Consider the following 13,724-nt stretch of genomic DNA (forward strand, 5'->3'; position numbering starts at 1 on the left):
GTTGTCTCTTATTTTGGCTTCTCTCTCTCTCTCTCTCTCTCTCTCTCTCTCTCTCTCTCTCTCTCTCTCTCGTGACCTTTAGACTTTAGAAGTCAATATATCGCTCTGCCTCTGTTGTATAATGCGAGAGTTTCTTTAGATCCCAAAGGAAGCCATGTTTTCGAATTTTGCCGTTTTATATAACCATCTCTGTGGTCGTTAATTTAATTCTGAAAGTAATGCATGAAGGTCAGAACGATGTTTGAATGTATATGGTTTCATTCTATCCATATTAAATGTTGTTTTCAAGTTATTTTTTGTATGCTGCTCCCTAACAAAAGCTCTCTCTCTCTCTCTCTCTCTCTCTCTCTCTCTCTCTCTCTCTCTCTAAATTACGTTAATAATTGTAACGTAATTATTAATCGATGTAATTTACTGAGCAGGCTACAACAGAACAGAATTGCAGTATATGAAAACTACACCTTAGAATTTAGTTATTTACTAGTTACTTTTTAATTTTTACCGATATAAAAGAAACCCGATGCGATACACACAGGAGCGGTAACGCAGAAAAGGCTTTGTAACTTTTTTTTTTTTCATCGCCTGGCAAGTGTAATGAAACAGAGCGTTCATTCGCCGATTCCTTTGTTCAGGAAAGACGCTTTTACATGTCGTGTGGCGGAATGGGACGGGACATGAAGTTAAGTATCTCTTTGCCTTAGTTCTGCAGTTATGTTTCAGTCATATCTTAGGATGTTTCGTCTCTAGTCTGACAGTGTTTGCCAATTACTGAATATCAAGGAAAACATATAATCATCTTCTGCGTTAAACTTAGGCAAATACTTATTCTCTCTCTCTCTCTCTCTCTCTCTCTCTCTCTCTCTCTCTCTCTCTCTCTCTCTTTATTTCATTACAGATATTATGATATTATGTTTCCTGGAGTCCATGATATATATCATAATTCTCAGCGGTAGTCAGCAGTCAGACATTCGCCCGAGGTTTTTAATCAGGGTTTTATAGTGGGTGAATGTTTTCGTTGTTGATTATGTATCAGTAACCTTCCTTGTGGGGTTTCTTCTTTTTCCTCCTCCTCCTCCTCCTCCTCCTCCTCCTCCTCCTCCTCCTCCTCCTCCTAACTCGGCTTGATCAGTAACGGCACTTACAAGGTCAGTACATACTTGTCTCCTCCCACACAGAACAGCACGTTACGTAGGCGATGGTAAATGATGTAATGCACCTTTTTATGTGAGAGAGAGAGAGAGAGAGAGAGAGAGACGATGAATGAGAGAGGATTGAGGAGAGAGATGAAGGAAGAGAGATGAGAGAGAGACTTGGGTAGATGATTCTCATACGCTTTCCTTATGTTTTGACTCTTATTTGACGTCATGTACGGAGTGGCATTATTAGTTCACTCTTTGGTGCAAGTGTTCAGATCTTTCAAAATATCACTTTGCGAGAAGAAATGTCACATGTGTGTTTTATCCAGGTGTGTCGATTTGGTGTTTCATGATTGTTCCGAAAAGGAATGTGCCCCGGCAATAGACATGCCACTGAACAGAACTTTTCGTGTATGTAATGTTTATGCTTACACGGGGTGTCCATAGGGTCCCAGTACTATTACAAGCAATTTACCCCTGTCGAAAATGAAGACAATGGTTGCAGGTCCACAATAATATACTATGTGAGTAAATGGTCTTTAGTGGATATTAAAAGCTTTCGAACCTTATACTAGGTTCGTCTTCAATCAAGTGAACATTTTGACTTTTAAAAGTTCGTCGAAGTCCTGTTCAGAAGTTTAACTCGACGAATTTTTAAAGCCATAATGTTCACTTGACTGAAGATGAACCTAGTACAAGGTTCGAAAGCTTTTAATATCCATTAAAGACCATATACTCACATGCTATATTATTGTGGACCTGCCACCAATACATGTAATGGTACTCTGACTTTATGGACGCCATGCATGTCACTAAATAGCGTGTGACGATATATTTAGCCAAGGCCACACAAAAAAAAAAAAATAGGAGTACCTGGAGCTTTGGTGTTATTTCAACACATTTTCCAGTATTGTACCTCAAAAATGTGTTAAAATAACACGAAGGCGCTTGGTACCCCTTTCTTTTATTTTTCCTGTGGGCTAAATGTAATGTTTATGTCTTATCCGCTATGGGGCAATGTAGCGAAGACTGCCATTCTGCTCCACTATCTGACCGTCACATTTCTGTTGACTTGTGTGATAATAGAAGTTTGGAGTCATATGGTTCTATGAATAGTAGGTTGCGGACATTGTGTTGTTTTTTTTTTATTAAGCTGGCTATATGCCAGCCCGGGCTCTTGCTCACAGAGCAGCCCGTAGAGCTTGGCGACAGTGACAGAACAAGAGCGTGCTTCACAGGCAGATTCTCTATATTTTCTATTCTCGCTGACCTCGCTTTAATGCGATTTCGCTTATAGACTCACGCAGTAAAAACATATTCTGGTCTGCTTTATGCCTGTCGTAATGATGATGATATTGCTCAACAATCATAAACTCTCTCTCTCTCTCTTTGTGACTTCAGTATTCTAATGACCTCGTGAAACCTATCAGTTCTGACATTCATACGCGACGCCTGATAAGTTTATGTTATGGGATTGCATTCTTTACGTAAGGATCGGGGTGAGATACGCTGGTGATGCTGTGTGTGTGTGTGTGTGTGTGTGTGTGTGTGTGTGTGTGTCCAGCTGCAGTGATAGCACAAGATATCAAGGCCAAGAGGACGGGCGGACCTTTCTCAAAGGACAGAATGCATGTAAACACTACTTGCAAGTAGTTATTTATTGCACGTGAGTTCTGTCGCCATTGCCATTTGAGAAACTTCCGTCCTAGTCCCTGTCTCCGGAGAGAGAGAGAGAGAGAGAGAGAGAGAGAGAGAGAGAGAGAGAGAGAGAGAGAGAGAGAGAGAGAGAGAGTTGGGTGGGGATCGTATTTTCACCGCTCGTGAGAACACCCATTCTGGCTAAATTCACGTCTTTTCCCCGACTGTGTAATTTTAGCAATGTCACCTTCCAAAGGGCGGGAAGGGGGTGGCCGGGTTGATTTTTTTTAAAGCTTAAATTCATTTTTGAATAAATTGAAATTGTTCTCTTTCTTGGAAAAATGTTGCTTAAATTCATTTTTTAATAAAACTGAAATTGATCTCTGTTTTGGATAAAATTGCTTAAATTGTTATTTTGATGAATATATTTGTATTTTTTTTTTTTGAAAAATTGCTTAAATTCTTTTGTTGATAAATTGAAATTCTCTCTCTCATTGCTTAAATTTATTTTGGAATAATTGGTTATATTCATCAGAGTAGAACTGTTGTTGTCCAAAGGTACTAGTTTTTTCTTGGTGCTATTTATTTTTTAATTTTTTACACTGCCTGTTTTTATCTCGAGTAAATAGGAACTAATTACTTTTTGCATGAGATCCAAGCCTTATTAAAGAGTTGTATTCTGGTGTCTGTAATTTTTTTTTAGGTAAGAAAAGACTATTAAGGGGGGAAAAAAGTTAGACCAAGCAAGAAAACGGAACTAATCTCTGATGTTTCATATATATATATATATATATATATATATATATATATATATATATATATATATATATATATACACACACACACACACACGCACATACACACAATGCGTAGCGTGTGCTTATACGTCAACACATGCCCATAAATGTGTTCACCTTTTTTTTTCGTGAGGAACAATGGGGAAGTTGCACTGGAATAAGGCAAAGTCCTTGAGGCGTTGCCTTCGTCAGAGCATTAGCTTGCGTCATCGTCCTGACGGGCGTCACGGCTCAGAGAGTTACTTAACTTTAATCAACATTATTAGCGTTGCTACATCATGTGCGTAAGATATATATATATATATATTATATATATTATATATATAATAATATATTATATATATATATATATATATATATATATATATATATATATAATCTAGACATAAACCAGAATGTCGATGATAATGCAACTTTGGTTAATGACAAATTTATCGAAAGTTGAATGGCTAATGTAAAGAATTGCACATTCTATATTGTACAGGGTGTCATCCTGTATATTGACAGGTGTCCCTCGGGTTATGGCATGTATAGGAACTATAGGCAGCAAAGTCTAGAAACCATCAGACACTGATTTAGTTACAATATCCAGCTGCTAATATATATATATATATATATATATATATATATATATATATATATATATATATATATGGATGTAGTATGTGTATGTATGATTACATACCTACCTACATACATGTATGTATATGAATCAAGGTGATGTAATAAAAATGAATAAAAAATGGCTACGTGCGGCAAACGTTCGACTTTGTTAACATGGCAGAGGCGGTTGGATATCGATTCTAATTACAAATATCTGAGTTCGACAGTGAATTGTAAGGTCGGAGTCCGTATCAACGTATACCTCACTTGTTGGCCGAGTCGATAATGTCACTGGAGTCCAGATTTCTCCTCAGCCCTGTGGACGCTGTTCGAACCCACGAGAGGACGAAATTATTATCAACTAAAAAAATTCCCCTTCGGTTAACATATATGAGAATACATTAATTCGCAGGTAGAGCGAATTGGATATTAGGGAACATTTATAGATTGATGTATGTATACATGCGTATATGTAACCATAAATACACATAGTATATTATTTTGTATGTTTACTCACGCACGTGTTTGTGTGTGTTTGCATGTATGTACGTGGGGACTATTTACTTGATGAATTCCGTAAACCATGCTAAGTACTATATGTGTATTTTCTTATCTCACTTCATGAAATGTATCCATTAGGTTTTAGAAAAACGGAATAAAAGTAAAGAATTACGGTGTCCAAGTTTAATTTTTCTTTTATTTCAACGAATGTTGGTACTACATATGTTTCTAAGGAATATCCTTACCCGGTATTGTATTCCTTCAACCAATCCCTCAAGTGATGGATCACTGTCACTAGAGGAGGATTAGTCCCCAACTCTCAAAGGAAGAGTTAAGATAACACGATAAGGTATGTTGTAATGGTGGTCGCATGAGGCTGGAGTTGCTCATCCCTTTTGTCCGCTAAAAACCACCTCTGATCTTCCCTCCGGTCGACTAACAACAGCCTTTGGTCTTCCAGAAAAAATGCTGGCCAACCTCACTTCACTGATATGGGGAAGCAACGAGAACACTCCGCCAACGCCAGCAACAAACGCCACCACAAAGAACGACGCCACGGAGAAGACCGAGGATGCCCTACTCGATACCCTAGGCGCCCACAACATCAGGGCATCCACTCCCTCAGATGACGACGATGCTGACTGGGTTCTCGTGGACAGAGCTGGTAATATTAAATTCTTTCTGCGTTTGATTTAGACGCCTCTGGGCGAGTTTGCTTGAAGTAATTTTGCATGGTTTTATAATCTTTAATAATTGTGATTACGTAATCTTATTGTTATAATGTTTTGAGAGTAGTAGTATCAAGACAATTGTAAGAAGGCCTTTATATAATACAGTTTTTAGAATAGTCAGGACAAATATAAATAGGCCTTGTACAGATTTAGTAGCTGTTTCTTACTGCTTTGAGATGCATCAGAAATAATTATACAAAATACTTAATGGAAAAGAAAAAGAGCTCCTGGCGAATCTGCCTGAGGCAGCATGCATTGAACTAACCTCCTTCCTAGTCAATTTGAGTGGCCTCCCCTTTTCTCTTAAGAGGGATGCTAGGTAATGAGTGCCTTCCTCTGAATTCTACCTTTGTCTTAGTTAATTGCCTCTCTCTCTTTTCTTCTGTATAACTGAATTATGTCTATGTTTCATTCACACATTTCTTTACAAATGTTCCCATTATTTCTTTGGTATTTAAAACGTCATTGCTTGTATAGAAACAGTATTTTCGGTGAATGTTGCTCTCCTTTAAAGTTAGAAATTTCTCTACTGACACAAATTACTTTTCTGATTCAGAATTACCTTCTTCAGACAGGAAACATGGATTGCAGCATGTGTCTATTTTGTTATGTGTTTGCATTATTTTTTCTATTTTTTCTTTCAATCAATGAAATGTTGCTACAGTGTCTTCTTAATATCGTTGACTTATCCGTATGTTAGATTGTAATAAATAATTCTCCCACTCCCTTGGACAGAGGTGATATCCTTTACTTTCAGTTATAATATGTGCACCATTTGACTTATAACATGTACTAGATAAGTGTCTCTTCCCTAATATATATAGATACGTATTTAGATTTTAATTATATTTTCAGGCTCAAAATGGAATATTTATTGTAATTTACTCCCATGCACTATGCAGAAAAATATGACATTGCACTTATATATTGATGTGGTGCTTAGAGTTGCTTTTATTTTGTACTGTAGCTAACATTTCATTAGTGCTGTATTCTTTTCTTTAGGATAATGATATGGTATGGTTAACAAAGTAAGCTGTTGTAGTCTGAAGAAAACTTTTAAAAGTGTATTGTTGTCAGGGTATATTTTTATTAGAATGTTGTAGAGAAAAGAAAATTTAATGGAAAGTTAGTATACATATTATGAAGATTAGTGGCTGTGACTTTTGATGGTTACTGTAAGTTTCATTAAATACGGCCCCTATAACCATTTCTGTTAATATCCATTGCTGTTTCCATATTTAGATTAGTTATGTTGCTTTGAAATCTTATTTGGGTTTTGTAAGTATTTTAATTTTTCAAATAACTGTTGTTGAAATAGCAGTTAATTTTAATGCTCTTCCCAAATGTCATTTCATGACTTTATTAAATATAGAGTATTTTTTGTTTTTTTGTTTTTTTATTAGTATAATGTGATGTAAAAATTACAGAAAAGTTTTTTCCTTTTCAATATTTTATATTTTGATGTCACTAGCTGTATTTTCAAGTATACTGGCTGAGCACTATTTGTTAATTTGATTGTTTGGATGTTAACAAATCTAGAGGGACTTATTTGAGCTCTGAAAGTTGAAAGAGAGTAGAAATACCCTTTTAAGAGAAGGGAGACACTTTTTCAACATTATGCGTTGAAATAATATTCGAATGAAAGGGGGGAGTAAGAATGAATGAATTCCATTTAGGTTTGAGAAGTGTTAGGATAGTGTAAATACAGTGTAATATTGGCAAGCATGTGCACTGCAATCAGGTTTACTTCTTGCTTAGATATATTCCTCTTTCTATTCAAAAAATTTTCAGTCATTTTGAATATCTATATGTCGTATCTTATCTTCCATTTCCAGTGTCAGTGACATTGATAACTTTACTATTCATAATTCTGTTGAACTTCCTTAGCAGGCCCTGTACTTTGTTATATGTAAAACTAACACATTGTTTGTAGTTTCTGGAAGATTTTAAAGGCAAAATTCTGTGTACTATTGTGATACTGTTTTCATTGACATGTGACATTGTTTTGTACATATAAGCTTTATGGCTATTAATTACAATGCAGTACTTTGCTGTTCTAACCTGAGTGAAGAATTAATTTCAATAAATTGAGACAAATTTTGAATTTCATTGCAATTATTGTGATTTGAAAGTTGAGTTGAGTTGCTGTGACACTTGCCTTACAGCATGCTTTTGTAATACGTACTGTAGATCTTTGAAATTTCCTCTCGACTCCAAGAAAGGATTTTATACGCTTATTAACTTATTGCAACTTTATTATGGTTGGGCAAGACTTTCAAAGTACTGTATGGTAATGATCATATTGGTTAGCATTGGTGAGGTGTGGCGTGGCACTAATGGTGCTGGTGTCCGGCAGAGGTTGACGAGGCGTGTAATTGGGAGGGCCAAGTACCACCACAGTGGATGACAGAAGCCGCAGCGATACCTTCGGTGCCGGTGCCGACTTCGTCTCCTGTGCTCTGCACTGGAGAGACGAGTGACGGAGGACCACAAGAATGGCTAATGACTCCACCTCCGTGCTTCACGCGTTCACAGGCAGCTCCTTTAGCGAGCTCACCCTTGGAAAATCTGCTCATAGAGCACCCTAGCATGTCTGTCTATCTGCCACGCCCCACCTACACCAGTGCTGCTACTGCCAGAATATTTCCCAGACGACTGTTGTCTCACTCCTCCCATTCCCGTTCTCCCCCCTCAGTTTCTCCCTCCTCCCTGCCCACTTCTGGTGAACGTGAGGAGTCCCCAATGAGAGAAGAAACAAGCAGCGAGGTTGGTGGGGGGCAGCAGGTAGACATCCCTACTATTGGCAGAACAACGGGTGTTGCCCAACGAACTGCTAACCTTATCCAGGCCATTGATGTGCTTAGGCCAGCCCAGAAGGTGAGAAGAATTTTGTGCATTACACATTAAGTTATACATAAAAATCATTTTGGTAGAGATTATTTTAGTTAAATGGAGACCCTTCATTGCAGGCATTTTTATATTTTGTGTATGATAAAGTTCTTTTATGAGCTCATCTGTATTTCTTTGAGGTTGACAGCAGTCATAGATATATTTTTTACCACCTTGAGTGCTAGACAACCTCTCCCCAAGTACAGTGAGTACATATATGTAGGTTATATGGTGAATATTTAGTACCGACAGGCAAATTTTCATTCATATTAAATATGACACTAAGAGAGGCTGGTACATTTTTAATAGTAGAGTAAATGTTTTATTTTTCACCATAAAAAGCAAATTTGTTATATTTTACCATGTCAACTTGTGTTAGCTTTATTTTTTATTGCATTAAAAGTAAATTTCTTGAAATTATGAATTAGAGAAAAATGAAAATAATTCAGAGGAATATTTTATGCAGTTTTATCATCCCCGTTTTATTTTATATATATTTTTAGGCCCAGCGTCGAAGGGAGGAGCGTCGGCTTAAGCACAAACACTTGGATCGTACCAACAAGGCACGTGAAGTTGCAAGTGCTGGGAACAAGCGTTCCAAGAGACGTGAAATGCTGACTCCTTCTAAGTTTTCTCGCGCTGTTAACAACCGCAAGTGCTAAATATAAATAGGCTGTGAGCAGGGGTAAATCTTGTTCTTTGAAATAGTTGAAATGTCGCAGATGCATGCCATGTGAAAACATTCGCTTTAGCTATGCAGTTTTCTATACATTCAGCAAAGCAAAAAAAAAAAAAAAGTAATGTCTATGGGCAAATTTAATGCTTTAGGAATTTCAATCATAAAATCAGAATAACACAAACAAAAAGTTACATTATTGTAGTGCACTAGATTGTTGGATACAGAGAAAATGTTTGTTGGATGTCAAACTTTTTTTTTCGATATGTTTAGGAACAATTTTTACCCCTAACTATAGTAATATATTTTTGTGGCAGCAGCCATCTTTTATTGCCTGACCACATGGTTTTCCATTAAAAATCTGTACCGCATGTTGTTAGTAACATGACATTATTCAAAGTTTTGGCAATTTCCCCTTTCGTATTCATTGCTCTTATCCCTCACTGTATTTTTGTTTGATGCAGAATCTCTCATTTTAAACAACTTGAAGCTTAATTTTTTCCAATTGTCTTACTTTGGACAATCAGTAACTTCAGCCTTTTCTTGGTTTAATTTTATCAGTGCACCTGGCTGCACAAGCCAAAATTTCATGTTTTATTCATCCCTCAATAGAAGAAACTTGATGTAGCATCTTTATTGATTATGGCCTGTATGAAGTAACTTACACAAATTCTCAAGAGTGGTACATCCACTGTGCATGTTTAAGGTCATATGAAAAATATGGATCACCAAATAGTTATGTAAGTTAGAAATTCTGTTTGCTATGTATCTGATTTAAAAGTGAGAAATATAGACTTAAGGGAAAAAATATCTAAAAATGATAAAATGACAAAATGTATATATAAAAATGTCTTTCAAATATGTGTGAATGTAGAGCACTTGCTAAAAGACGTATGAATGTACTGTATTTGTGATTTGTTTTCTCTGTAGGTTAGTAAAACCCAATAAGAAGGACTTATTCATGAGCACCAAAGTGCTCTTGCCATTTTTTGAAGTCCTAATGACTACTCGCACTGCCATCACTGGATGTGTAAGGGTAACTCGGAAACTAGACTTAAATATTACATTAGCTGCAAACAACAGCATTGTCTTTTAGCCTAGTTAAAGGATATAATGTAAATAAAATGAGCCTGCTGGTTTTTTATTATTATTTTGAAAGATCTCATGAGAGTGTAAAATAGGATACTTAGTCCTTAGGTGCTTCTGATGTGTGTGAAAATGTGAAGTAAATGTTATAATACGTGAGCAGATGAATTTTCAGAAACCACACCTTCCATTGTATTTTAAAGTCAGAAGTGTATTGTAATGCATTATATATACTGTATTGTTTTTATTATCATGGTGTATATTAAGTACTGAATCAATTCTGTACAAAAGAATGTATGTTGATGATGTACAGGTTATTTAGAGAGCCATTAGCTAGACTTGTGACACGCACATCTCAGGGAGGCTGTAGTGTTCTGTGTCACGTCATAATCCACAAATTGGTCAGTTATATATCTGGAAAGGTCTAAGAATGTTAGATTTCATAAGTCACTCATACCACCATTCCACTCTCGAGCAGATTATGCCAAAGCCACAGCATAGACTGTGCTCTCATATCACCACCACTTTGGTTCTTGTCCTCTTGTTTTGAAAACCTGCTCTGTAACTAAGGAAATTGATGCAGATGACCGTATCAGATTTACTCCATTATGAGGTGGAACTTTTGTGTTGCTGTGTTATAATTTTCCTACCACATGGCTCACAAAAAAAAGTAATGGAAAAGTATTTGTTTTATCTGTAAGGCACAAACTGTTAATTGACTTCATTTGTATTTAGTGTAATTTAGAATCAATTTTATCATAATTGTTTTGATGTAGGAGTAAAAGAATGGATTTTAGAATATGTAAATAATGTATAGTTTTTCAGTCATTGTAAATTCCTTTTATTTATTTTTGTTTTAGATCAAAATGCAGTTTTCATCTATTGTAAACTTTCACTTTAAAGGATTATGCATAGTGTTTAAAATAAAATGTGATTTTTTCTCATATAGTTTTCCTTTCTCCAAAAAATTGAGTGAACTTTTGGGTTTTTTAGATACATAAACTGATTTTTTAAAGTTAAATACTGGTTTTAAAATACATAAACTGCTTTTTTTTTTTTTTTAAATTAAGGCCATCATTCCTATATAGCCTGCAACTTTAGTCTTAGAATATTCAAATCTTGTTAAACAAGGAAGAGCTGTAGCACACACAGGATCTGACTCAATTCTCATTTAGTAAGGAACAGAGAATTCAGCATATTAGGGCCATGGGAATGGTAATTCTTTTTTCCATCCCAAAACCATAATTCTAATTCTGTCTGAATTGGAAAGCAGGTGGGAAGGTGAGCCACCAAATGCCCTAGACTGCTGTGTGCTATTTTTGGACAAGAAGAGAGCAAAGACCCTTCTTTAAAGAAATAATATCATGCAATTGCTACCACTTAATGAAGATGAAACCATCTATTGCAGAGTGAAGGCAAAAGTAGACAGTTCCTCCAAAATGCCTACGATATCGAAAGAGTTGTAATTTCATGAACCAAGACTGTTTTGTAGTGCCACCCCAAGTGAAACGTAGCCTCTCTCCCCAAATGAAACATCGTAGACTCTGGAAACCACTGGAATACTACTCTTTGTAATCCAGATTTTTATTGAAGCTTTTCAGGACCACAGGTAAATTCCATCTAGGAACCTTGACAGACTTCTGAGACACTTCTAACACTTCTAAAATTGTTGAACAAGTCAGTCAGCCAGCTGCACCCAACTCGTATGGCCGCAAAACTTGGGTAAGAGCAGTTTTGTTCCCTTGTCTTGAGTAGATAAAAAGTTTTTTTTTTTCATCTTTTTTTTTTTTTTTTATCTAAGGAAGAATATTAAGTCTACTAATTGAGTAATAGAAGTATGTACACAATAGACTAATACTCCTTCCTTAACACCAGTTGCAAAATTGTTTCCTCTTCACCTGGTCAAGGCTGGTATTTGGGGTTCCACAAAACCTTCCAATGACCTCAAACTCGGCCATAAAGCCTCTCTCTGTAACGTTAATCTGGATAACCACCACACATGCGGGTAAATCATCCATATTTCTATAAAACCTGTGTAAATGTGGTGGGAAAATTGACTTTCCTCCACAACAGCAAGCTCCTGGGTCTTCTGCTAGAAGAGCAAAAAGATTAGGGTATCATTCTTGCTGTAACCAGAAATATACCATCAGTGTCATTCTGGGGCATTAGAACCTTGTTGATCATATGTTTGATGTGACTGACTGGAGGGAATTATTCCAAGAGTGCATTATCATATCTCCTATGTTTGCATGGGAAACTGTCGGAGGAATTTACCATCGCTTCATAAGAACTTTTTATATCCATAGATGAATCAAGCACGTGCACAGAAGCACTATTGATTTCTGCTGATCCCATCTACTTTTACATTGTATCTTCCTAGCATAAACCTTGCCATTTTTTGAGTTCATTACCCTCTCCCCACACAAAGATCATGGCAAGCTTTCTTATATTTTGGATTTTGATCCTTTAGTTCTTCACGTAGGGAACTGTGCTGACCTTTCAAAGATTATACCCACCACTTTCATTCTTTCAAAGTGACTGAATTCTTGAGGGCCTATTGACTTCCCTTAGGCACCCAATTGTCAGTTGACCCAAACAGGCGCCTTTGCCATCTTCACTTCCTTATTTTTTATTTTTTTACTGGAAACTTTTGTTGATAAAGGTGTTAATTTCAACTTATCCCAGATGACTGGTCACTCACTGCTGACATATTTGGAGAGGCATAAGATGGAGTTGGAGCTCTGTTACTGACAGAATTATCACCATCCAATCATCTGGGTGATGTCTTAATCTGATGGGCATTCTACTCCTCTGCCACTCCAAGCTGCTATGGGAGCTAGAGTCCAGGTGAATAACTGGAAAAGTTGAGACTCCACACAGACCACAGGTATTTCATTTATGTATAACCTAAAGGTAAGACCCAGGGCCCAAGGACACCAGAAATCCTTTTTCTCAAGGAGCTGCAACACACTAAGGCCAAATTTCCATTATGACAATAGTTTGCTGCAAAAATTTGTCCAGTGGCCTGAGGTTAATAATTATAGGTCTTCATTTCTTGTTGCTTTAGCGACAAGAAACAATGACAAAATCTAGATAGAGCATTTGTAACCTCCTGTAGGATATGGTGCTTGTAACTTCACAGAGTTGAGATGAAAGAGGGGATTCCAAGAAAAGACAGACAGTAACCATCCTTAACAATTTCCATAAACCATGGGTCTGGTGGTCTTAACTGATACTGTGGTTTGTAGAATTTCTTAAGACAAGTTCCTACTAGGAGGGGAGGAAATGGGTGAATCACATCTTCATGTACTTCTACTCCTCCACAAAGGTCTTTGTCATAAATTTGCCTCCCCACCCTCTCCTGTGTCAAAAGGTGCCTGTTGCCTTGTTTGAGTTGTTTAACTAAGGATAAATGAATAACATCTAGAAGGGGTTCCTGGTGCCCTTTTTGCTGTATGGTCTGAAATGGCAGACGAGTGGGATATTATGATCTGGAAGGCATCTGGGACTGGTAAATTCCTAGATTCTTAATCGTTATTGTTGTCTGTTACAACTTGGAGGATAATCCATGGCCAAATCTTTAGGAAACAGAGCGGGTTCCTTAAAATAAACACTGATAGGTACTTGCAAGTGAAAGATGAAAGGAGTTTTGAAGAACCCCTCATTG

At 36.7% G+C, this 13,724-nt stretch overlaps 2 protein-coding genes across 4 annotated transcripts in view; both read left to right on the forward strand.

The window, feature by feature from the left end:
• The window catches only part of LOC135210708 (tumor protein p53-inducible nuclear protein 2-like), a 54,716-nt gene extending 43,717 nt beyond the window's left edge, over nucleotides 1-10,999 (forward strand). For all 3 annotated transcript variants that reach the window (XM_064243477.1, XM_064243476.1, XM_064243478.1), the window contains 3 exons: nucleotides 5,136-5,339; nucleotides 7,763-8,283; nucleotides 8,799-10,999. In XM_064243477.1, coding sequence (XP_064099547.1) covers nucleotides 5,136-5,339; nucleotides 7,763-8,283; nucleotides 8,799-8,957 — 884 coding nt within the window. In that variant the 3' untranslated portion in view covers nucleotides 8,958-10,999. The remainder of the gene's footprint in view (nucleotides 1-5,135; nucleotides 5,340-7,762; nucleotides 8,284-8,798) is intronic.
• The window catches only part of LOC135210707 (prostaglandin G/H synthase 1-like), a 300,730-nt gene that overhangs the window by 260,061 nt on the left and 26,945 nt on the right, over nucleotides 1-13,724 (forward strand). The gene's annotated exons all lie outside the window — the stretch shown is intronic.

The sequence above is a fragment of the Macrobrachium nipponense genome, chromosome 4 (genome assembly GCF_015104395.2).
Source record: "Macrobrachium nipponense isolate FS-2020 chromosome 4, ASM1510439v2, whole genome shotgun sequence".
Taxonomy (NCBI): Eukaryota; Metazoa; Arthropoda; class Malacostraca; order Decapoda; family Palaemonidae; genus Macrobrachium; species Macrobrachium nipponense.